The sequence below is a fragment of the Falco punctatus genome (genome assembly GCF_963210335.1).
Source record: "Falco punctatus genome assembly, chromosome: 15".
Lineage (NCBI taxonomy): Eukaryota > Metazoa > Chordata > Aves > Falconiformes > Falconidae > Falco > Falco punctatus.
The window spans coordinates 15335082-15361483 of NC_137595.1; the positions used below are offsets into that span (position 1 = coordinate 15335082).

General features: G+C 46.1%; 2 protein-coding genes across 3 annotated transcripts in view; both read left to right on the forward strand.

The window, feature by feature from the left end:
- The window catches only part of GPR50 (G protein-coupled receptor 50), an 83250-nt gene extending 72149 nt beyond the window's left edge, over positions 1-11101 (forward strand). Inside the window, exons 4-5 of one of the 2 annotated variants that reach the window (XR_013923839.1) lie at positions 1-2611; positions 3156-11101. The exon at positions 1-2611 is cut by the window's left edge and continues 19959 nt beyond it. The gene's annotated coding sequence lies outside the window, so the exon portion shown is untranslated. The other variant, XM_080365745.1, reaches the window with a different exon arrangement.
- Positions 11095-26402, forward strand: part of LOC308053892 (uncharacterized protein) — a gene marked incomplete at its 3' end in the record, with an annotated part of 72006 nt that continues 56698 nt past the window's right edge. The window contains exons 1-2 of the mRNA XM_080365803.1: positions 11095-17300; positions 19037-24481. Coding sequence (XP_080221929.1) covers positions 24451-24481 — 31 coding nt within the window. The 5' untranslated portion in view covers positions 11095-17300; positions 19037-24450. The remainder of the gene's footprint in view (positions 17301-19036; positions 24482-26402) is intronic.

Sequence of the window (26402 nt, forward strand, 5' to 3'; positions counted from 1 at the left end):
CCTTAAAAATTACTGAAGAAATACAATCAAATCTTGATTCAATTTTCTCCCATTTGGCTCTGCTGGTTCTTTCCCTGGGGTCAACCAGAGACCAGCAGTGATGAAGACAGAGATTAGTGGTGATCAATCTGATTTAGTGGTTGGTACATCTCTAGTGAACTCAAATGGACTATAGTTAATCTAGTTTTCAACCATGCCTTGTGTTGTGAGTGCAAGTTAAAATTCACTTTACATCTCTCTTACCAGATGGCCTTACAGCTGAAAGTATCAGAGTGGGAGGAAGGAGATCTGGCATTAGCTTGGAGCTTTGCTACAGATTATCTATCTCATCCTGCCACGGCTCTGTGAGGAATTTTCCCCAACACAGTGATTTAAAAGCCTATTCTTTTCACACTTCTTTTGGAGTAAGAGGAGTGCACATAAGTTACCACAGGTCAGCTTGTGTGGAGTAACTCGGCTCTGAGAGTCAGCACAGAGCTGATGTAATATGACCACAAAGCAGCTGGTGGGGGCCCCTCAGAAGAGGGGTTCCTTGCTTCCAGGTTGTATGTAACAATAAGGAAGAGCAAGGAACATGTACGCATGGACACAGCTGTGGTGGCTGCACGGCATTCCTGTCCTGTAACCCAGAGGTGTCTCCCCTTACTAGCTGTGGTTCTCAACATTATTTGCCTGCAGCATAATATATGGGCTTGTGCGATGAACAAAGTCCTTAAATTAAAACAGTTTCACTGGGGAAAGCTGTGCTAGGAGCACAAACTCACGTATCTCTCAGTGTCATAGGAGAAGTGAACATTCTCAGCCTTTATAGGTGCCTGCACCCTAGAGAAATGGCTGCACCAGGGTACTGACTGTGAGCAGGTTTTGTAAATCTGGTGGTGGTGGTGTTTTGCAGTGCTTTCAAGGCTTCTTTTGAACCTGGAGTCCTCTGTCCGCTTACCTCACAGTAATTACAAGAGCTGTGTATTGTGACAGGCCAGGTCGTGCTTCTGTTTCTGATGCTTTTTCAGCCACTGAAACAACCAAATGGTAGAGTTAAATTAAACTCATCAGAGGAAAATGCACTTTAAGCTGTGGTCATTGAACGGTTTAGGTGTCTTCTGTCCCATCTGATTTCCTGTGGAGTTAGATGTTTGGGGAGTTTCAGTATATGTGACCTGCAGCAGCATCAAATCAAGCCAAGAGCTGCTCCCCAGCAGTGCCTCCTGCCAGACCCACACTCAGCTTGGCAAGCAGTGGCTTGGCTCTGCTCTTGGTGCTGTTCTCTGCTGCCTGCAAGGTCACAGCAGCGTACTCGGATACAATGCCATGGGCTTTGTCAGGAGTACGGGCTACTGCAAGTGTGCTCCACTCTCCACCAGCTTGCCCTGCAAAAGCAAGCTTGAGCTGAGGTGTTGGGCTGGCCCTGAGCAAGCTGGTGCTGCCTTACCCTTCGGTTATGGGACCTGCTTTGGGAAATGAACCAGTAACTTGGGGAAAATTTGGGAAAGCTTAGCTGTGGTGAGGTCCGGAGGGTTTGGGGAGAGGTTGGACAGAAAAGCAAGGATTTATTTCTCTACCAATTTTCAAGAATTAGCTTATAAAAAGTGTCCTGATGGGAAGCTTACAAATAGGCTTGGGTTTAGAACTGGACTTTTGTTGCGTGGGTTGAGGGAACTGCCTAGGGTCTGTGGCTTTTATATTCTAGATACTTCTTGGCCTGACCCCACCATACTTAAGACAACTTGAAGCTCAAATTGCAGATAACAGTGACAGCCATGTACTTCTGACACAGAAAGTGTCCTGGAGGAAAACTTGCTCTTTCCAAAAATGTGCTGGTCATAGGGATGGGGCAGAGGCAGAGCCAAGTCCCACGGGTGGAGCATGGGGAAGCTGCAGCAAGGAAGGGAACCCCTTCGGGAGTGTGTGGGTGGCCCGGCAGGCATGCAGTTTGCAAAAGGGGAACTGAAGTGCAAAAAACATGTTGACAGCAAATAGCAATGTCCGTGCTTCAGAACTTGGGGCACTAAGCTGGCACAGGAGCATAGGACAGGCAGGGAGGCTGGGGGGTTGGTGGTGCAGAGGGTGACTTGCATTATGCACATCTCTTCAAGAAGAAATAACCATTCAAGGCCAAGGGGTAAGATGCACGGAACCACTCCATATGCACAGCACAGGGTGGCCCTCTAGTTGTAAGGAGAGTTTTTTTCTTTCACACCTGATTCTGCATCAAATAAAGCCTCTCTTCATGTTTTATTGCAGTGCTAGGGGGCAAATTTAATTTCAGTACCTATATTCTCAGATAAACTTAAGGTTAACCTCTCTGATGATCAGGATGCTATGGAGCTCATACCTCACTGACTGTGCACTGACCATGCGAAACTAAATAAAATGCAAATAGCAATGAAGGGTGTACAGGTGAGAAAATGCTGATGTGTGCCACTAGTAAGAGTGGACATACAAAGATTTTCTTCCTTTTCTTTCTTCTCTACTCTTTTTTACTTTCTGTATTTCCAAGGACAATCAACCAGAAATGAGGTATTGAAAGGATGTTACACTTAGATTTTTTTAAATGTTTTTTTTCCCCAGCCTTTCTTGTGGATGTCCCTGGAACTGTTTCACAGCACTGCAGGTGACAGATTAAGTCTCTAGAATGTATAAACTACACTTATAAAAAAAATTATCTTCCCTGAGGAAATGAGGCTAATTCAGATTCTTTGGGTTTTAAGACTCAACTGAATGCACAAGCCCAGGTGTATTCATTATTTTTTAAAAACCCTTTTAATCTTCAGAAGGCAGTGTGTTCAGTAATTGCTGTTTGATGCAAAAATATTCCTGCTTTTGCCTCATTAGAGCTTACCTCTCCCATTTGCAAACCCAGGGCTGTAAACCCAGCTCTCACTTGAACATGTTATTTGTGGAATAAATGAAAGGGGAGAGGAGAGGGCCAGGGCAGCCCCTCACCTTGGTGGGCACGCGCAGGTACAAGTGGAGTGTGATGCTTGGGGTGCTTCAATGGCACTCTTAGGGGGTGGGTGGGCTCAGGGAATGGCAAAAATGAGGAAAAGCAGCAAAATTACTGCAATCAGCTGGAATTAGGCAAGATAGCAGGAGGCTGTACAGGGACCTCCTGTGTGTGGTTGGTGGTTTGGGCTGGAAGTCCTTTTCACTTGTAGATGGCTGGGATGTTTTGCGGATGGATTAGCTCAGTGGAGGGAGGGTTAACTCCTGGAAACCTCCATCAAGATCAGCTCTGAAGGCAGCTCTTCCTGAAGCCTTGCAAAACTTGGCCTTTGTGTCTGGCTTTCCAAAACTGCTGGATGGGGGTGAGAACCATGTGAAGTTGTTCCCTCTGTTTAACAAGCCTCTGTCAAGGTCCTGGATGAGTAGATCGCTCCCATGCATTTCTAAAGGTGTGCAGTGCCTGTCTGCCTGTGTACAAGTACTGTAGGAAGAATAATCTTCTTTTAATACTGAAAATGGAACTTGATTGGAATAAAAAGTTGTCATGAAAGTTACTCTTCCTCACTGCAGCTTCACACATTCCTCTGCTGCGTGACTGAAGTGAGTCACAGGAGCTTTCCTTGTAGTTTAAACGGGAGAGCCTACATGATGACATATGATTATTCTTTTAAAAACCTTTTTTCTCCTGCTGTTTTTCAGCAGGCAAAATGAAGAGTTTGTTTTGATGTGGGGAAGGTGTCAAGTGCAGGTGGGGGGGCTTGTTTGTCCTTTAACATTTCTCACTGCATAGTAAATGCCTTCTTTTCCTGGGAGATGGTTCATGCCATCTGTTTTTTCATGAGAATCACTCAAGCTCCATAGAAGAATTGCCTTGAGCCGTTTCCATTTGGAAGGAAGCTTGATCAGGCAGGAGGAACATGGGTCTCTGAACTTCTTTGGAGTGTAATTATGTTCAAGACCAACTGTGCTTAGTCCAGTAGCAGTACATGAATTTTTGTGTTAAAAGTCAGCTGAGTCCCTTATTCTGTTGTACAACAAGGCATGTCAACAATGAGAAACAACAAAAGATTTGATCTTGGTTTCTCCTTTTGTGAGATGACTGCAACTACCAGTGCCAGGGTACCGTGTAATCCCCAGTCACCCAAGTCCATTTGTATTCTTTAAGTAGTATAACACAATTTGTGGTAGAACTTGTGGTAGAGTCTTGATGTAAAGCAGGCCTGGTTTGCTTTTGCTCACATGGATAAAGTTGCAGCAAGCCACTTTTCAAGGCCTTCCAGCCCCATATTTCAGGGAAGTGGGGTTCCAGCAGCTGGGCAGGAGGACAGAGGATGCAGAGTGGGATAAGCTTGAGGAGGAGCTGGCACAGGCTGCCTGCATGGAGGCATGGCAGCGCGGCCTTGCCTGCCCATCCTTTCTGGCTTGCAACGTGTTGTGTTTGCAGGCAAGCATCTGCTTTTCTACCAGGCACTGATGAGCTCTGGTGGAGAATGGCTGGGCTTCCAGGCAACACTGTGATGTTTGTCCAAAAGCATCCCCTTGGGTAATCTGGATGAAGACCTCGATACAGCCTACCCTCTGTTTTTGAGCTATTCTATTAATTTTCTAAAGCAACAGATAAACCAGGTAGTATTGGCACTATGCCTGGACATAGGTTTTCCTCAAGCCTCCCAGATGACGATTTGCTTTAGAGTATTTTATACATATTAACTTGTTCTTAATAGTCACCTTATGTAATCCATGAGTTATGAAGAAATACATAGTACAGCAATTATTCTGCCGTTATGGGGATTCAAAACCACATAATGAAAAAATTGAGAATCATAGAACCATAAATTCTGTTAATCCACAAACAGTATTATTTAAAATATTTAAAAATAAAATTTTACCATATTATTCATATTAACTCTACACTATATGTCATGATTTGGTGCTCCTGTATCCTCCTTCTCAGCAGCAAGTCATTGCATTTTATCATTTAGGATAGAAGGGAATAATAAAATAAAATATCCTTTTTCATAAATAACTGGATTGTATCATAAGACTATCAGCAGTGACTTGTTTTATGGCTGACCTTACTGAAAGTCACTGTTTCAAATGGTGGCATGAATTACAGCAGCACAAGAACAAAGTGTGCTGAGGATGGAAAAAAAATCATGGCATATAAAATGCTTTTTGGACTTAATTTATTGATGTTATGTCATCTCGCAATGAACTAAAAATTTGATGTCTAAATAAAAAATAATTAAACAAGGCATGCAAGTGATCGTGAAATCTTAATCTTGTTTATTCATACTCTTTTGTTATACAGCCAAAAGGGTCTGAAAGTTTAACAAAGATAGTTCATAGTGATGAACTTTATTATAAAGTCTCAGCCTTTTCCAAAATTCCCCTTGTGAATGGTAGTTGAATGAGAATTTGCCATCTGAAATAGATTTTCCACCTGAAAAAATCACTTGCATGTAACATTTAGGGGGTTGTCTATGCTGGGAAGCCTTCTCTCAGGCTTTTGTTTCTGCATGTAAACTTTTTGAATGGATGATTCACAGAAATAGTGTCAGTAACTCCAGCATCATCCATCTTGCCTTTGAATCTCTCTCTCTCCCATTCAGTGCCCAATGCCCTGGGCAGGGATTGTCTCCTTGGGTGGTCTGTGTGCTTTCTGGGGCTTCTCCCATGGTCATGGTGAAAAGTAGACTTGAGGATCTCAGCATGACCCCCAATTATTTCTTCCCATGGATTTTGTATCTCCAGCCTTCAACTTGGAGACCTGACTGCCCCAGTAGGGATTTTTTCATGACAGAGTACTAGCACATGCTTCTGGATGGGCACTGTACCCAGTGCAATCATCTGCTCTCCCCAGTGAACATGAACTCTTCAGGTTAATGGCAAATGGTTTTTGTGAACTCAGCTGTTTTCCTGTGTGTATCTCCTCAGGGTCTGCAAATTACCTTTCTCTGATGGATTCCAACATGTTGTACCACATCCAAGCTGACATTTTGATTACATATTATACACATTGTTGAAGAAATTAACATGTGAAACAGTCATAGCTTTTCAGGGTATTTTTCCCCAAATAACAATTTTGTCTTTTGAGCGTCAGCCAGATTCTCCATATGGCTAAAATGTACTAGAACAGAAAGACAATTAGCATGGCTTAATAAACTTCATGCATGGTTTGCTGTTGCAATATCAGAAAGAAAACAAATATAGCCACTAGTTCTCCTTGGAATAACTCTGTTAGATTACTGTTGTTTGAAATGAGCTTTTTTTATGGCTTACGGCTGATGTAATTTGCATTGTGATAGGTAAAGCACCCTTCCGTATGTTTAATGCCTTTGGATTTGACACAGGCTTGCTTGGGTCTTGCATAAATTTCCCCTGGTGAGAGAGGAAAGGCACTAAATGGAGTTTTGGTATGGAGCAGAAAGCAATGGATCTGGGGGATATTGGGGCCCCATTCCAGACTACCATGCGGCACATATTTTGTTGGTGGCTTTTCAGCCTGCTTTCAATCTTTTTCTATTTGCTTTTCTTGGTTAAATGCTATGTTTTGAAAGACAGACCTAGCTGACCGCAAAGACCAACTTTCACTGTCTATTTCACACAGCGTCCGTAGGTACATTTGTGCTAACACATTTGATCTGTCAGCAGAGGATACTGCTGAGCACACTGCTAATAGCTTCTGGTTTAGCATCTGAGCGTGCTATGTGTAGCACTGAGGGAAAAAAAAGAATCCTGATGTGTCCAAGTTGTGTGACAAATGAACTTTGCGCACTGAAGTCTGATACTTAAATGCTCGTGAAAGCTTGTGTTTTGTTTTGGGTCACGCGTGATTTAGGGATGGACAGCTCCGTGCATGTGATGTGCAGGGCTCAGGGCATCATGCTGTATCATGGCCACAAAGGTATTGTGGCAGTCAGTGATAAACAGGACATCAGTGACTCTCAGGACATCAGTGACTCCCCAGGCATGGCCTGTCCATGGTGAGTGTTCAGATCACCTTCTGGCAGGAAAATCTGTTCTTCCCACTACAGTTGGCTTCTTGGATGATGCTGAGTGCAGGGTTACACAGAAGGAGCTTGTAGTGGTGAGTCCCACCACAAAGCTGCTTGTGTTGGATCTGGCGCTCCCAAATGACTGTTTAGCATCTGGCGCTGCAGGAAGCTGAGCCTGGGCTCGTTTCCCCTCAAGGAATGGCAAATTGGTCAGCTCCTGAGCTGTCACGCTGAGCCCAGCCAGAAAAGGGACTGGGAAATGTCCAGAAATTCTCATTTGAAATCCCCCAGTCCAAGGCAGATTAGAACATTGCCTTGTTTAAGATATCTGTATGCCCTGTACAGATGTCTTCTTGTTACTGATGCAGCCTGTCTTGCAAATTTTCGTGAATGAGAGTGCCTGTGAAAAATCTTTTTTACGGGGCACTGGTTTGGAAGCATTTGATGGTTTAATTAACTTGTAGAGCTTATGGTCGAAACAGGTTTGCACAGCTATTCCATAGCTTGATCTGGATCTCTCTGGATTCAGAGCACATCTATCCTAATGCATTCAGAGCACATGAGTGAGTTCAGATTACCAATGTGCAGAGGATGAACGTTTCTACTACCCCATCATCATTATCGTCACCATTTTACTCCTCGCTAACAGAGTGACAGCGTGGCTATAATTAGTATTGATTGTGCAAGATGGCAGGAGTAATCGGGAAGGTGTTACATGAGGGGGGCAGGCTGCAAATTCCCTGCCCAAATCTCTTACACTACTGCTGCTGGCGGCCTGTGGGTGCAGTACTATTTGTGTTTATTAAAAATAAAATAAAATAAAATAAAAATGAGTGGATGCTTCTAGAAAGCAGTCTTCCCTGGGAATACCTTTTCCTAGCACTCTGGGCTTAGGAGTTCACAGTTCAGCTCTGGCAAGGTGTGAGTTTCTGGGCTACCACCCACACCACAGCTTTAGGAGGAGCATTTCTCTAGTGATTTCTCTTCTACAAAGAAAAATACTCCAGGTAGGGGAAAACCTCAGTGAATACCATAAGTACATCTGTAAGGTTTCTTACCTCACTGTGGTGGATGCCTGTCCCAGGCTGTTTTTCTTGGCTAGGAGGTACACACCTTTTCTGTGTAGTGCCTGTTCACATCCTTTACCCCGTGAGATGTCTCGTATTTTTCCCTGCAACGTTTGTATTCCACTGTCTCATGCTGGATTTTGTGGGTTCCCTCCTGTTGCCAGTGTTGATTAAGAGAGGTAACAATAGCAAAATATTTTCTTTTTCTGCAGCACATTGTAGCAAGTGGGCACGCCAGGTCTGCACTGTCTGTGCTGAACTGCTTGCCCCCCTGCAGCTGACCCCTCTCTTGGAAACACTGCTTTGGCACCAAAAAAACTGGTGTGTTTGCCACGTGGACAAACCTGTAGAGAGAGTACAGTGCTCCCAATCTTTGTCTCTAGGGCCTCAGCCTTGGTGAGTCCTTTAGGGATGTCAGCGGTGGGAGTCACAGGGGACCCTCTGGCTTTAGGCATCAGCGAAGGGGAAGCAGAGCTGTGTGTCTGAGAGACCCAGCCAGTAAAGCTCGCAGTGAGGGTGCTGTCGTCCTTGCAATAATACTGGGGTGAAATCTGGCTTTGCTGCCTTGGCATTGTTCTGCAGAAGCTGTGGCATTGAATCAGCGCTGATACAAAATGGAGCAAAGCGTGGTTGAGTGTGTGTTGACTGCTTCTGCGAGCCTCAAAGCTGCTCACTTGAAAGTAGCCAAGATGAATGGCATGCCTGAACACAACGCATAAATAATTGTATGGGAAGCCTAGTGCTCCCATGCCAGTGTGTATAAATATTCATATTATTCTGTGAATCTGTCATTATATGCAAGTGCTTCATCTTTCAAACTTTACTCCTGCCAAAAGTCCTCACTCATGGAAACACTCACTGAAGGCAATCAGATGATTGACATTACCAAAGGGCTGTGGGAGCTCTTGTAACAGCCTGATTTACAGCAGTATTTCATTGGTAATTTCTGCACACTGGGAAACAAAACCCAAACGCAAATTGCCTCAGCTGTTTTTGAGAGGCTTTCCCACTGTAGGGTTCTTACTTCACGAGGACTGAATGAAACCACAGAGCTTTTCCCCAGCTGCTAATTGTCTGTGTACAGTTGTTATTATCAGCAATATTAGTGAGGTAATTGTTGAGGGCTGATTCAGTCCCTGTCTCCTGAGCTGCTGCTTTCCAGAGCCTCGGCACAAGTTTCTGGTGTGAATCATAACCAACGGGAGTGGCTGCCCTATTATGTATTATTGCAGCTGTTTAGCACAGGGCAGAGTAGCTCGAAAGGTGCTGGGATACCAAAACATGCTCCCAACTCTGGTTATCTCTGGAGCGTTCGGATGCTCAAGGATACTGAAGTTTTTATCACTGAGGTTTTAGTGTGGTTGTATGGGACCCAGCCAGTCCCTTGCAGTTAGATCTGAGCACCTGAGGAGGGAAATGGAGATTTTGGGAAGAAATGCTTTCTTTCCTTGTTAGCAATGCTGCCTACTTGCCCCATGTCAGCCAGTGTGTCCCATGCTGGTGGTGCCCATGGACCACAGCAGCCACACACCTCTGGCTCAGCAGAGCACCAGCTTTCAAGGTGCAGGGCTGCTAGATAGTTTTGTTCAGTGTTGACCCATCTGGGGCTGTGCATAGATCTGCTAGAGGTAACACAGCTTCCTCCTAATGTTCCTTGTAGGGGGGCATCCCCGGCGTGGCATCAGTCTTGCAGTAAAGCTGCTGAATTAGATTCCAATCTTGCAAAATACTTTAACAAGATTAACGGTGTACAGGGGCATGTGAAGTGTAATTGTCTCCCATTGCTGGGGCAGGAAGGGGAGCTGCATGTGGTACAAGCTGTGCTGCTCACACGCTGGTGTGACCAAGCTGCTGCCAGCAATCCTGCGCCCTGCACAGTACCACCCACGGCAGCTTGTCTGTAACGTGTGCCCTGCTGCACTGGGGTAGGAGAGCTTGGCTAGCCATCCCCAGGTAAACAAGGTGCTCTTTGCTGAAAGCAAATCCTTGCTAAATCTGTGGTGGAAAGTAGAATAGATCTTGCTAGACTTTCATCTTCAGCCCCTAAATACCTCCTTTTCATGCTTTCTGCAACAAATTATCCTTCTCGATGACACAGTTAAGTTCGGTGCAAGCCTGTATTCAGGCCTAATCAAGGGTCTGCTCTACCTGCAGAGGTGCAAACAGCCTCCCCTTTCAGTGGGCAGCATCATCTGTCTTTCTGCCTCTGTCTGCCAGGGCCTTCACGGACCACCAGCTCAGGACTGCCCTTGAGGCTACCCAAGCTGGGGGTGTCTGAAGGTGCTGTAGCCTCTGCACAGTACTCCTGGCATGGTCCAGGCTTGCTGTTCTGCAGAGTCGAGAGTTTAGGCCATGCACTGATCACATCCAGCCCACTTTGCCTCAGGAGGTGGGCAGGAGCATGTGGTGGTGTTTGGGACCTGCAGCTCAGGCTCCTGCCTTATGCCCCTGAAATCAGCTTGTCTAGGGGCTCCTGTTTTGGAGGAAACACTTTGCTTGCTTTGGCAGGTCTGGTACTTGCAGGACAGCTCTGCCATGCTGGAGCAGCTGCAGCTCCTGCTCTTGCCTTGGCCCACATGGGCACTGGTGGGATTTTGGTGGTAGGGAGCTGCCTTGCCTCAGCAGTAGGGCATGGCGTGCCGCTGGAAGATACAATTGCTATGTCTGTATTTCGTGCTTGGTGCCCTTGCTCTTTGAATGCAAGTTAACCGTGGCCAGCCAGCTTTCTCTTCTCTTTCAGCCCTGAGCCCTGATACTCACAGCAAGCTGCCTGGGGGAAAATGAACAGAAAATGCAGAAACATGCATTCCAACAAAATTATCATCTCCATGAGCGTTTTTTTTTTTTACAAAAAGATAAATATTGCTGAATTTACTTATGCCTTTTAGAGTCCTGATTCCTGTTTTAATTGATCAGCCATTACAATAACTCATGACATTGGTTTAAGTTGCTTTTTTTTTCAGAAGGAAAAGAGTTAATCATGACAAACCCAAGTTTCCCTCTGAGATGCTAATTAAATTACCACCTTACAAAAACTGAATCATATCAATCTGTATTTTCCACAAAACTCTATTTCACCACCTCCCCCCCCCCCCCCCCAATTTTTTTAAGCTGTTATTAGCAACGTTGAAACGTGACAAGTTGTGTCAGCCCCTGCTTGAGCTGCCAGAGCTCTCAGACTCTTAGGAGGCTGTGGAGAGAGAAACTGCTTGTGTGAAAGAGGTTTGGAGGAAGGCAAACCTCCTTCTTGTGCTCCTAGGGGAAAGCTGAAACCTTCCCAGAGCTGCAGCAGAGAGGGAGTCCTTGGGGCACCAGACATCTGTCCCACCAGTTGTGGTGGGACTGTTGTGACCTTGCTCTGTGACAAGGTGGTTGTGTCTTCAGCTTTCTGGGGGATCTCAAGGGCCTCAGAAGGATTGGTTGATCTTAACAACCCTTTTCTGAGTGTGCTCAGCTAAGTCCTGTCTTGTCTTTCTAGGATGTGGAGGAGAAACTATTCAATGCAATTAGTCTTTCGTCTTTTCTTTGTAGGGCCTGAGCCTAGTCAGTGTGGGACTTTGAGAGAGAACCTTATGGCTGGGACTGTCAGCCCAGGTTATGTGGTGACCCCATAGGATCCACAGGCAGGACATGTCCTGGTCAGGGCACCAGGCTGGCAGCCCTTCTTGGAGGAGATGTACCATAGCTAGGAGAGGGCAGGGAGGATGGCAAATACAGCCTCAAGGAGGCACAACCAAGCTTACAGAGCCGGTGACAGAACCAGCTCCTGGTGTCCTCTCCTTGCAGCCAGCCTGACGAGGCAGGGGAACGCACAGGTAGAGCACAAGTGCACTTTAAACCAAAAGACCTTGCTTTTGTATATCCAGCAGATTGTAACAGCTGTAATCCTTAAACATGCATTTAATTGAACTGCATGTAAAGTTTCATCATTATTGTTTATTGGGTGAGCAGGAAAGACGGCTCTTACACTGCAGCTTTATGTTTCAGTACATTTTTTCTTTTGGAAAACAATGAAATGTGCTGGACCACAAGATGGGATATTTGCTTGCAAAATGTCTTTTTGCTATCAAAACTGATTCCAATTGTCAATACAATCACCCACCACTACTGACAAGCTTGGGTTTTTTGTATTTCTGTATTCTTTTACACATGCTCTTCTTTGAGAAAAACAAGCTTCCTAAAACTTTGAATTAGCAGAGGTTGACGGTGCCTACATCTTCTGCTCCGTTCAGACCTGCAGAGTGGTTTGCATGTTCCAGCAAGTGGCATCTCCTGGTATGGCTGACAGATCCTGAGACTGTGGTGATGCTGTCCCCCAGATCCATCCATGCCTAGTGACAGGGCAAAGACCAGACTTTTTGGTCTCTTGCAGAGAATTTCTGTCTCCTGCTGGCATCAGTGTCTAGGTAGACATCTGCCTGCAGTCCTGGGTATGGCATTTTGAGCAGGACCTTGTCCAGCCATGTTCCAAATTGCAGCGTCAGGGCAGGTGTTACTCCCCATCAGCTGAGATGGAGCAGCTGACCATGTGTGCTCCTAGCTGACTGCAAATACCCCCTTTGCTGAGTTTGTATAAACCCTGAGTTGTAGAGAAACTAATAATTACAGGCTGATACTACAGAGAGAAGGGATCAGCACTTTCCCATATGCTTTCACAGTCACACGCCTCATCTGTACTGTTTCCACACCTTCTCATGCTTAAATACTGGTGCTGAGTGTAGAAGAGCATGGATCAATATGAACACAAATGCTGGTGCCAATTAAAACTCCCACTGGAGAGAAAGGCAGTTTTCCCAGAAGTGTCCTTCTTGTTTTCATGGTTGTATAGCATTGCTAATTTCCCTGTGATGAGTCATTGAAAACATTTATAGAGGTAAGACAGGGATTTCATGCCTTAAATATAACTTCATGTCAGCCCACATGGAGCAACTGCAGGAGCTGGTTGCTGAGTTAGTAAGTACAACTCAGAGCTGATCCCAGCCCCTCCTGACTGATGGGGCTTGCAGCGAGGGAAACAGGGAGTTACAGAGCAGGAAAAGTGTCGGCATGTGTAAGCTGGGACCACAAGACCTGACATCCCAACATGGTGCACAAGTACAGGTGAATGTGGGCTGAAAAAGAGAGTAGGGACTATGGGAAGAAACGGACAGAGAAGGATGCTGCTTCACAGTGCTTTTGCAAAGCATCCATGGCAGTGCTAGGCGGGTCTCTGAGAGACCACTGGTTCAGCTCTGCTGACCCATTGGGATGTTCCAAGTGTTTTTATGGCTCCTTTTCCTGCTAAACCTCCTGATCCGGCTTTCAGGCTGTTGTGGTTTCTGCAGATGTTCTTCTATCTTCTCTGTGAATGGGAGGGCACCCCTTACATGGGGCTTGGGAGTTGCTGGGTCCTTCTGTGCCTCCTCGGCAGGCTCACCTTGCAGAATCTGCCTGGACCACTGGGTCCAGGGAACCCCTGTGTGCCTGCAGTGCTTCTGGCAGGGGTGTGCGATCAGGCAGCTGGGAGCTTCAGGCAGGGCAGCCCCAAACCCTTCCTGCTGTAGCCAAGTTCCTGCGTTCTGAAAGCAGCCTGTGCCTGTGGCCTGGGCGTCATGCTGCTTGGGTGGGTGCTGGGATGCCTCCCTGGGCATCTCTGTTGCCTCCCAAATGTGCTACTAGATAAAGCTCTAGTTAAAGAAATCAATAACTGTGGGGGAAGGTTTGCAAAATCCAAACCAGACTACAGACGCAGAATGCGAATCTACGATGCTTCTTGTATGGCGGCTGAACATGGGACGCTCTCCTCGATTGATATGCAAATTCCACATGGCTAATTGGCTTTCTCATCTGTCTGCAAAGAGTGCATGTATAATTTATAAAGGACTGGCTACGTCTGCCCTGAGAACATAATAGCTAATAACATTGAATATTCATGAATTCCACCACCTACTAGGGAGGTAAGACCATCAGTAGTTTTGACACATTGGAGTGAACCATCACAATCTGGTTTTATTTGAACTAAAATGTTCTATGGCACTTTAGGTCTTCAGAAAACATTTATTTCTCTTTTAATCCAGAACATTTAAAGACTCTTTAGATACCAGCTTGAAGTGCCCTGTAACAATTAAAAGACATACTGTGGGTGTGTAGTGGGTGCACTAGACACAGATATATCTTGCCAAGGCATAAAACATTACAGATTTTCCTGGCAGAGCTGGGTATATCTTTATCTTCCCCCATCAGGTTTGCAGCTCCATTTTATTGAAACATACTAGAAAATGGATGTTTTGGGAGGAATAAACAAAGTGGGTTACTGAAATGGTTTCAGTTATGCAGAATAACATTTACTTAAAGTTGAGATCTTTAAAGTTTTGGTGTGCAGGACTGATGCCGAAAAGATGCATGAAAATGCAAACATGCTAGTTAGAAACAAACTCAACCTTTGTGGGCTCTGGGTTTGGAAAATTCAGATGTTTGAATCTACACCACTGATTATATTTAAATTTTAAGTTAAAATCCAGAAGCTGGAGGGAGTGGTATCAGCTGGTCTGTAACTACAGTGAGTGCTGCAACATCAACGAGATTGTTAGGTTTTGAGACTGCAAATTTTGGAGCACTGGCAATTTTATTAGGTCTAGAGACTACTCCTTAACTCAAAGCTGCAGTCTTTGGCCAGCCTAGCAGCTGCTTCTGCATCTGCTGAAGTCAACAGGGAAGCACTCGATGCAGCTCATGAGAAGCTAAATCCAGCACAGACCACAAATGGAGTGGCCAATAAAGAAGGGAATGGAGATCTGAGAACAGCATAAAGACCATGTTTATCTCCAGGAAATCAGCAGTATTTCAGACAGGGAGGGATTACTGCATGCCTAGACTTTATGTATATCTGCTCTGCCTCTAGTTAGACTGGTGTCCAATACCCTGGGACACTACACTCATGCCAGGGATGTGAACCTCGCAAAGTTTTTGCCTTAATTCAGGAATGTGGAAAAGGATTCTTAGGTGGAATGTGGAAAGATTTTTAAGTGAGTTTTGTAACCCAAAATAGCATAAGCTGGCTTTTCCTCCATCTTCCTTGGCTCTTATATTAATCCTGTTCAAAGCAAATTTCTTCCACCTGCGATGAGGCAAGTTTCTGGGGATGGAGTCTCTGCTGGTGGACCTCATCTTGACTGACAGCTTTCTCACCTTTCTGCAGCAGTAGAAGGATGACTATGGTTTACCTGAAATGCAGTTCACCCTACTTCACACTCCTGTAAAACACAGGGAAGAGCTGAAGGGTGGAGGGAGGCTCTGTTTTATCTGTCCTGCAGCCAGCACCCCTGTTTGCACAATGTGATGAATTAATGCAGGTGACTGCATGAACTAGTTCTGGAACAGAAGGTTGAAGCTGCTTTGTTAAAGAAAAAACTTATCAGAGAGATTTATATGGTAATAAAACATATTGCACTGCTACTAAAACACACTGTATTTTGAGGCAAGAGCTTTAACAGCATGTGTAGCATAGTGAAGCTGTTCATTTGATGTGCTTCCAAAGATGCTTGTGACATTTAAACACTGTAAAAGTGGAACTTATCAGGTGGCTTGAGGAATGTTCTTGAATTACCTAGGAAAATTTCTGTTTCACAAACGTCAAGATTTGGTAGGTAGGACCCCTTGCAATGCACAGTTCTGCATGATTGCGATGGAGAGGGAGTGTCTGAAACAAGCAGCTTTGAAGATCTTACTCTTGCTTTGAATAGTGTGAAATGTCCTCCTAGGCCATCTGCTTCCCCACAACAGGCTCCCTCCCCTGAGCCTGGGTGAGGAGACTTCAAGTACCTCAGTCCCATTTGAGCTGAGGTGTTTCACACCTCAGAATTCTCAACTCAGCCTGAAACGTGACCAAATATCAGATGAAGGGCACGGGAGCACTGCAGGACCCTAGGTGATAGATGCATTAAGTCTCCTGGGACTTAATATGCACTATGTATTATGTTTGATGTTATCAGGGGGAGAAAAGCAGGCTGGTGTGAAATAGGAACTGAATCTGAAATGAGTATCATCAGCTATCCAATTTTCTTTAAAAAAGAGAAAAACCCTCAAACTGTGTAGAAAACAAGCCAGTAGCAGCCTCTTCTCCGTGCTTAATGGAAAATTGTTTATCACTTACAAGTGCATGCTGTACCAATAAATCCCAGAAGAAAGAGAAAAATGGAAGAAATTCAGAAAAAATACTAGTTGTGTCAAATCAATCAGTGTCATCAGCTACACGAACAAGCTTTGTCCTGGTGGAGAGTACTGCTCCACAAGTTGATTGGAAGGACGAGGTCTGGTGAGGACTGGGTCTCTTCTAAGGGGGATTATCAAGCAGAAGCGATTACGCACTGTATAGGTAGCTGTTCTCTGGGTCTTCTTGGTGACAGCAATAGGTAGTTTTATCCAGTCTGTCACCTACTGGTGACTCAGCTATTGCCTTCCAAAGAGAGAGGATTTTTTCCAAGATCATCTTTTCTTTCTCAGTCTCTCTCTCTCTCTTTTTTTTTTTTTTTTTTTTTAAAAATGAAGAGTATTGCGCTCTTCTGTCTGTTTTCCGCAGTGCCCAGACCTTGAGTAGGGGATGGCAGTGTCTTTGGGAGGAGCTTTAATGTCACCAGAGCAGTCTGGTATTTAACTGACTTCTGCACAATGTTTGTTAGAGGATTTGGGGGTCAAGTTCAGTCTGCGATGATTCCTTGTGATGTCCTACATCCCAGTAGGCTTAAAACAAGCTTGCAGCATCCTCAGATTTCTTGCTGCTGTATGCCTAGCAGGGCTTCCAGGGCTTTATCAAAGGGCTCCCATACAGTTATTTAAGTGCCACAAGTGCTTAGCTTGTAGGAGCCATGGGAGTCTTGATCACAGGCAGTGGGAGCCAAAGCCTATGTGTAGTCTGTCTCCTCCAGAGCTTCAGCCCACTGAGTGCAGAGCCACAGGAGGTGCTCCAGAAACTCATGCTTAATTGCAAGCGCTGAAGTTATCTGTGGTTTCAGGGGATATCTTTGGGACCGGGAGCTTAGAGCCTAACGTAAATACATGTGGCTCTCTGGGCTGTATCCTAAGCCAGTGTAGATAACTTAACAAAATGTGCCTGGCTTCGTTACACCCCTTGAGTTCTGTAACTGAGCGTCTTGCAGTGTTGTGTGAGATTAAAAGTCCCATGGGTTTACAACAGTGATCTGCGCTTGTAAGTAGGCTGCTACACTGTAGGGCAAGAGCAGCTTGACCTGAAGACACTCTGTATGCGTTTGAGTGAGATCAATCAAGCTGCATTCAGGCCTTGTGTGAAGTCCAGGTAAAACACTGAATATGTTTCCACGTTGTGTAATAAGGGTACGTTTCTGTCTCTTCTGTCTGCTGGAGATTGTAGCTCTAAATGTCATGAAGGCAGTGTTCAACAACAAATATAATTTTACTTAGCCTGTTTGGGGGATGTGAAACATGTTTTTATGTTGACTTAAGTCCCGATGATAAATGTGGTTGCAGATTCTCTGATGCCTAACAGGATTTATGCAGCACAGATTACAAAGAGGCTGAACTGTATAGTTGAGAAGATGACATTTACTTTAAGTTCACTTTTTACGTCTTTGCTTTCCCGCAGATTAAACTCTTTGTTTTGAACAATAGCCAGTCAGGACGCAACTGAAAATGTCCTCAGTGAGATGTGGCCAGAGGGTATTGGAGCATTAAGATGACTAGTATTTCTGTTAAGATCGGTGAAATGCTCTTTTAGGCTTTGTGGAGTTAAAGCGAAGTGCAGAGATGAAGGAGACAGGTCAGCCAACCCTGTATAATGAACGGGTTTTGCTGTGACTTGAGTAGCTCTGCTAAACTCTAAAGCCATTTGGTACATCTCTACCTTTATATCTTTACTCTGCAGAGTATTGCTTCTGCATGCTGGGGTGTTCATGGGAAGTCGGGGCACCAGTGGTTTGACACCCCCAGATCCAGCATTGGGAGAATCTGTACTTTTTGTTTCCCATTATATCTTCATCTTCCATGGGACTTTTTAGCTTGAGCTTGCAGTTTGTCCTGGTGAACTTGGATCTGCTAATCACAAAGCAGAGGCAGTGTCTTGCAGAGAGGTGTGCATCTGTGTTTCTGAGAAGCACCAGGGACTGGTGCTGTAACAGGGACAGTGTGGACAGCAACTGAACCTGGTGAACTAGAACACAGTTCTCAAGCCTCAGATTTAGCAAAAGACAAAAAGATTTTTTACTATGAGCCAGCCTGTAATCTCACCTCAGGGAAGTGTTTATGCACAGTGTCTAAACAATGAGGTCATCTTGGTTTCTGTGAGACTGTGCAAAGTAGATCCATAAACTTGTGACTTATTTTGTGGATGGTTTAAAAAATATGGAGTAATGACTTACTGTCAAGTGACTTCCCAGTTTTCAGAACTTTTATGCCCTATGAGATTTATGTGCCTTTCTCTGTGACATTCACACTTCTAAGCTCTAAGTCTCAAACTTCCTACGTAGACTTTTTTCTGACTTTTTTTCTGAAACTGTGGTTTTTGTGAGACTCTCGGAATGAGCAAGATGACCTTCATTCATGACTTAGTGGGTCAATACTCCTTATCTTGTGCTGGTTTTGGCTGGGACAGTTAACTCCCTTCACCATAGCTGGTACTGGGCTGTGGTTGGATCCTGCTGGAGCAGCGCTGCTGACACGGGGGGGTCTTCGCTATTGCTGAGCAGGGCTGGCACAGAGCCAGCCAGTGGGCTGGGGGGCACAAGGAGCTGGGAGGGGGCACAGCCGGGGCAGGTGACCCCAGCTGACTCAAGGGGTATCCCATGCCATATGGTGTCATGCTTGGTATATAAAGCTGGGAGAGAAGAAGGAATGTGGGGACATTTGCAGTGATGGCATCTGTCTTCCCCAGGCACCGTCACGCGTGCTGGAGCCCGGCCGTCCTGGGGATGGCTGAGCACCGCCTGCCCATGGCAGGTGCTGGATGAACGCCTTGGGCTGCTCTGCCTGCCTGCGGCTCTGGCTTTACCTGTTAACCATCTTTTTCTCAACCCACAGGATTTCTCTACTTATCTCTTCCAGTTCTCTCCCCCATCCAGACACGGGGGGAGTGAGCGAGCAGCTGCGTGGGGCTTAGTTGTCAGCTGGGGTTAAACCATGACAGTCCTTTTAACACCCAGCGTGAGACTTGAAGGGCTCAAGGTAATGACAGGTTTGATTGGAATGTGCTAGATTGAATGTATAGCTGTTATTGCTGTTTAGCTATTACTTGGCAGGCTCCTGTGCTTGCCTTGGGGCTTGCTTGCCTTACTGTGTATTAGAGCCTGGTGCTCGTTAGCGGCTGCTTCTTACTTTCGCTGCTTGCTGTCGTGCTGTACTGCTTATCATCTCCCTGTGCTGCGCCTGGGAACAGTCTGATAACGGCAATGGCGATGTGACGGGGCTGGCAGAGGGCCAGGGCATCGCTGCTGTTCCTGTGCTGCTGTACTGGACAGGCTGGGACTCCACTGTGAGCTCCAGTCAAAGGGATCGTGACCTGTGGGTGAGTCCACATGGGAGCGGGACACCCCAAAGCGTCTGTGGCTGTGGATAAGCCCCCGCCAGAGCAAGTACCTCTCAAAGCACCTGTGGCTGTGGTGGTGGCTGTGCTGCAGCAGGTATACCTCTGAAGGGACTGCAGCCCGAGGACAAGTCCACGCCGGAGAAGGTGCACCCCGAAGCATCTGTGGCTGTGGACAAGTCCGTGCTGCAGCAGGTGCACCTTGAAGCATCAATCAGTGGCTGTGCACGAGATCATGCTGGAGCATCTCAAAGAAGGTGGCCGTGGACAAACCCACAAGAGGGCAGGTACAGCCCTGGAGGCACTGCAGCCATGGGTAATGCCATGTTGGAGCAGGTTGGCTTCTGAAGGGACTGTGGCTGTGGGTAAGGCCACCAGGCTGGAGCAGGTCTGTCTCTGAAGGCATTGTGGCCCACGGGTAAGGCCACGCTGGAGCAGGCGCACCTCAGAGCGTCTGTGGCTAAGTCTCTGCTGCAGCAGCCGTAGCCCTGGTGGGGCTGTGGCCCACGGGTAAGGCTGCACTTGGAGCAGGTACGGCCCTAAGGGACTGCAGTCTGCGGGTAAGGCCGAGCTGGAGCAGGGCAGCAAGATGAGGAGTTCATTGCAATGTTAAACCCGGTGGTCTGGTCCAAAGGCACCAGGAGTGGAGATTGTAATGGAGATACCTTTAAATTGTTGTAAGCCATGGTTGCAGTCGCATGTTATAGGGATTACTGTAGCAGGAACCACTGAACCATTGGAGGACAAGCCCCACAAGAAGCAGCGCAAGTGCAGCAGTGACCCACCTGCGGTGGCTTTGGTGCCCAGTAACTCGACACAACCACCTCGCCTGTCCTGAATGACACTGTAACGAGTGGAGCCCAAAGTCACGGACTAAATGGGCTCAGTGGACTTGTATGGACATTGTACGGGGGTGGCCCATGGACTAAGGGAATGATACCTGTGTATTGTATCAAAGGATGGGAGGGGGGGCGGTGGCGTCATGAGAATGCATTGGGTAGTGTGGGATCCAAGCATGGCTTAAATGGTATGGAAGAAGGGGAGGAGAAGGTGCTGGTTCTGGCTAGGATAGAGTTCATTTTCTTCACAGTAGTGTGGGGCTGTGTTTGGATTTCTGCTGAAAACAGTGCTAATAATTCAGAGAAGTTTTCCTTATTGCTGAGCAGGGCTGGCACAGAGCCACGGCCTTTCCTGCTCCTCACCCTGCCCCACCAGTGAGTGGGCTGGGAGGGGGCACAGCCGGGACAGCTGACCCCAGCCGACCCAAGGGATGTCCCACACCGTATGGTGTCATGCTCAGCATATTCAGCTGGAGGGAGGAGAAGAAGGACTTTGGGGATGTTGGGCCCATGGGTCTTCTTGATTTGTCACAGATCAGGTCTTAGTGTTCCTCTTTACTACATTTGCATCTACCTCAGGGCAGGAGCAAAGGTGGGTTGAAAGTAACTCCACCTCCCCTCCCAACAATGCTGTCACCTGATGACAGATCTCATCCTTGGAGTACTTTCTTGCTGCATTAATTGGTCCCAAGATATAGCCTGAATTACAAGTATCCATTCATTCTATCTCTCTCTCTTCATCAAAATCCCAGGCTTAAGCTGTTGGATATAAATCCTGATCATGAGGTTGGAAAAGAACATGTGCCTTAAAATGCAAGCTCAGACCGGCTTGTTTTCATGTAATCTTCTTTTTACTCATTAGTCATTGTCTGATTACTTGCCTTAGAGTGACTTTGTCTTTCTTGACTTCAAATTTCTTGGCCTTTGCCAGTTAAGTGTGAATGAGGAGGGGACACAAGTCTGCTCCACGAACAAATATGATATTAAATTAATCTTTTCTGTGGCTCAACTCAAGTGCTTGTTATTTTTAAGTATTCAATGCTTTCCCAGAGCCCCCGTTGTTTTTGCAATCCTAAACCTGAATCCTGGTTCACAAAGTTAGCAGAGCAGTTGTAGTTGTTTTCCTCTTGCCTAAATGGATGTAGAAGTTATGGAAATAAACAAGTGCCAAGGTTTAACCCCAGCTGGCAACTAAGCCCCATAACAGCAGCTCCCTCCCTCTCTCCCTCCCCTCACAGTGGGATGGGGGAGAGAATCGGAAAAGTAAAAGTGAGAAAAGTTATGGGTTGAGATAAAGACGGTTTAACAGGTAAAGCCAGAGCCGCAGGCAGGCAGAGCAGCCCAAGGCGTTCATCCAGCACCTGCCATGGGCAGGCGGTGCTCAGCCATCCCCAGGACGGCTGGGCTCCAGCACGCGTGACGGTGCCTGGGGAAGGCAAACGCCATCGCTGCAAACGTCCCCACATTCCTCCTCCTCCCCCAGCTTTATACGCTGAGCATGACGCCATACGGTGTGGGACATCTCCTGGGTCAGCTGGGGTCACCTGCCCCGGCTGTGCCCCCTCCCAGCTCCTTGTGCCCCCCAGCCCACTGGCTGGCTCTGTGCCAGCCCTGCTCAGCAATAGCAAAGACCCCCCTGTGTCAGCAGCGCTGCTCCAGCAGGATCCAACCACAGCCCAGTACCAGCCACAGTGAAGGGAATTGACTCTGTCCCAGCCAAAACCAGCACAACAGTACTACAGGCAATCTGAACGGGTTTTTTGCATTAGTGTAATGGATTTTTCAAAGTTACCTTGAATTTAGTGCAGGAAAAAAATTGTCTGCTGGCTTTAGACTATTTGAAATCTATATGATGATTTTAACCAATTTAGAAATCATTTAGGCAGAGTCTGCTGTAAAACAAGCTAGAAATGTTTCTGAGTATAGACAGACCCTAAAAGTCAATTTTATAGAAACATTTCTCAATGCAAAAATTATCTACTTAGGAACAACCCCAAAAAAATGCACGAATTTTTTTTTGTCAATAGGAGCAAGTGAAGCTGTACATTAAAACAGTATTTTACTCTTCATTAATTCTGCTGCATTTTTGTCCCTTCCCCTGTGAGTGTTTGTCCTGGGCTGGGCAGAGGTAGTGCCTCTCCCTCCATCTTCATCGCTGAGCTCACTTTCCCACTTCGGGGTGCCACTGTGATCACGTGAAGTCTGTGAGACAGATAATACATAGGTATTTGCACACATCATTTCCCTCTACTTTTTTTTTTTTTTCCCTCTGCAGAAACTGGAGGAGGCTGTCTTGAACTACTTACCGAAGTACATGACTTGGGGGACAAAGCTAAACTGTGCTTTTTACACCGTTTTCCTCCCCCCTGTTGTTTTTAGCTGTTATGTGTGAGCTGTCACAGCTTTGTTGCTCCTTATTTTGGATTTCTCAACCAATTTGCTTTCCTTCTGGCTAATTAACCATGTCTGCCTCTGTGTTCTTCCAAAGAGATTATCTTCAGACTGCTCTGCTTGGTGTTAACAAGGTCTCTGGGCTCTTGTGTCATGACAAGAGTGTGATGGGTGTCCCCATCCATTTGGGGTGCAGGGTGTGCTACCAGGGCACTTCCATGCCGCACAAATACATCTGCTGGCAGCACGCCTGGAGGGTGGCTCTCTGCTGATAACATTGTGGTGTCCATCAAACTAGCATGAATTAGAAGGCTTTTTTTTGTAAGATTTTATTAATGCTCTTTGGTGAAGTTGCTGGCTAAGACTAGCACATTTTTTTATTCTTTTTTATTGTTTTCTGTGAGAGCACAGATAAGATCCATGCAATGCTGAAAGGCTCTGAACTGTGTGAGTTCTGATAAAGAATAACACTCAGCTCTTGTGACACCCTGGGCTGCCAGCTTGCTTCAGCCCCAAAGCCTGAGCCCAGGCCCTGCTTGCAGAACGCTGGTGGCCAAGGCTTTGTGTGAGAAAGAAGAGCAAGTGGAATTAAGGATTCATTAATGCATTATATGCTCAGAGGAACTAAAGCGGCTCAAATGGGAGAACCCAGCAAGCAGTGAACACGGGGGACCTGAGGGATGCTTTACCCTGATGGTGTATTACGCTCACTCAGATCAGTGCCAGGAGACAAACTCGGTGCTGGACCTGTATCCTGGGGTGCTTTGAGTCTTTAGACCAGCAGCATCTCAGCTGAAATAACATGTTTGATTTTTAAGCCCAATCTTGTGTTTTAATTACCACTTTAGTTGGGGGGTAAACACCTGTCTCTTGGTTGGAAAAAAAGATAAAAAAGAGAGAAGAGTGTTTTGTTCATCAGTTTATTTTTCAGACAGTCTAGTGCTGACACAAAGACAGAAATGGAAACGTGGGCTGGGATGTGGGGGCAAACCACTGGGGTACTTGTTCCAGCAGCGAGGGCAGCCAAGGTCAGCTGAAACCAATGTCAAAACCCAATGTGGGAATGCTGTGGAGTCCTTCCTCCACCACCTGCTTTGCTCATTCCTGCCCTGTGACCCCCTGGTCTCCCCGCAGCACTGGCAGGGGTGTTAGTGAGGCTGTGCAGGACTGGGCTACCCGTCTGCGTGAAAATCAGGCTGCAGTAAAAAAATCCAGCTTTGATCTAAATCAGTCCTTTGATACTGCTTTTCTTGGAGTGCAGGAGGGGAGGATGGAAGCAGAGAGCAACCGGCTCTTTCCCTTAAGTGGTGCTTTATATCAGCTTAAGCCATTCATGAGATCACAGTGTAACCAAATAAATGTGGCTGTGTGGGAGCTGCCCTGTCTGCTGCCAGTGCAGGATGTGGACCCGGTAAATTTGCAAGAAATGTCATCTTTGGGAGGATTAGAGAGGCTTGTGGAAGCCTTCGTGTGTGTGCTTCTATTGCTCCAGTGCGTGCAAGGGCTGAAAATGCAACCTTTGATCCAGCATTAATGGATTCACTGCTGCTTGTGAAGTCTCCAAGTGCCCCACTTGTTCATGACACTGGCAAGCAGCAGCATGTGGTTGCTGGAGAACTCGAGGGCTGATCTCCACCTGTAACTGCAGAGGGACCAAGGAAAGCCACGGTGACACTCTGTTTATGGCTGGAAACACAAAAATTAAGAGAAAAGGTATATATCTAATTATGCCAGTCTATTGTCTACAAAAATGAACACAGCTTTTAATGGCACAGTTGCATGTTAAACTGGGTACGCATACTGGTAAGGGTCATGCTTTTATTTTAAGGAAAATTTAGAGCAAGAGAAATGAAGGTTAAATTCCATGAATTCAAGAAAGCTGCTGGGGACCTGGTTTGCTTTTAACACATCCTGACTTTTGTTTAAGTATTTTTATGTATTGTTTGGTGAATATGATTAGAGCACAGATCATAAATGCATAGGTCACGGGCTTATCATCCTTGCACAAGAGGATTCTCTTCCCACTCTCCGTGTGCTTTGCTGTGTTACACAAATGCTGTGTCAAGCACCAGTTTGCTCTTAGCATGGAATAATTTGTTACTTTCTGGGAAATCAAAGAGCTTTTCTGCTGTCATGAAAGCGCATGACTTGCCTGTATGTAGAAGCAGGGGGCAGTGCTCAGGAGCGTGGCAGGTCTATTCGAGTCCTTTCAAACAGGTTCTCTCCCCTTTTATTGTCTTGGTCTTGTGTGCTCTGGCTCTAGCAAAGGTCGGTGCAGCATCCCAGCAGTATAGCCCTAGCTTGCCTGTGCAGGATCACTGCATCCAGTGTGGGCTGTGGCTCAGAAGCAGCATCACGTTCTACTTTTCTTCCTTCAAAACACTATTTTAAAATTTCCTTTAAGTCTTACCTCTCAGACTCAAGGTGGCTGCAGTTTTGTCCTTGGGTTAGAAGAGACGTGCTGTGTGTCTGCAGCTTTCACCACCTTCCTTCTGCCCTCCCTGAGCTCGCCTTAAGAGGTCTGGCTCTGCCTGTTACAACACGACCAAGAGCTGGCTGTCTGGGGGCAACAGGCAGGAGTGGGTGTCTTGAGGGCTGCACAGGCGATGAGAAGACTGACTGACTGACTGCACAGGGCTCTGCACTTGGCTTCCAGATGAAGCTCTGCTTTGCCCTCTTAACCTTGCCCTTGGCAGATCCCTTGCTGTCTCCAGCAGCTAAGCAGGACCAGAGGAGCTGCGACGCCAGCCTCAGACATGCTATTACTTCCCCTGTGCTCCTGGGAAAGAAGGGGGAATCAGGAAGGGGCCAGTCCATTTATTTTGCCCAAATGTTCAGGTACAGCCCTGTCACTGCTCCTACTTTCACCCCTCCTATTTTCATTTGGTATCAATCTCCTAACCTGTTTCCCTGGTAGGGATCAGTGTGGACGGTTGGATGCTCTTAGAAGGATGTGGACCCCCAGCTTTTGCTGCAAATCAGTGTGGGGGCATTGGTGCAGCCCCATTAGGTTGTGCTACCCAATCATTGGTGTGTAACTTTTTAAAAAAATAACTAGTAAAATAACTGCAAATACTGCAAGTCAATACTGATTTTCCACCTGGTTTTGTATTTGTGTCCTAAATGAAATCCACTTGACTGGATTGTGTTCAGATAGTGCTGTTACGGTGTTGCTACTTTTCTTTTTAAATTAAATTACTTAAAAATGCTGCCCTGTTGCCTGAACCCAAATCTTTTGAAGTTACTTCGGAAGGTTTTTTTTTTGCTTCTGGCAGCGAGGCTTTCCATAGATAATATTTTATTTTCTTCAAGAAAAGTCACTTTTATGGCCCACACAAAGTATCTGTAGCAAGACGGAAAACAAATGCTGTCTGTAGTCCCATGCATAATTAACAAAAATTAATCAAGTGGACAGCTGGAATGTTTTTGTGCTGATCCTTGTGATTTTTTAATTGTTATTGCTCTAGTGTTCAGAAAATGGAAGCAATGAGTTATCCCCACTGAACTGAGCTCAAGCTGTGCAAGCAGCTGCGTAACTCTAGCCTCACGGAGGCTTGGAGGTGCCCAGTGACCCCGCAAGAGATGATGAACATCCAGTTTCATTCACCTCATTTGCTGGTCTCCAAGCATGGAA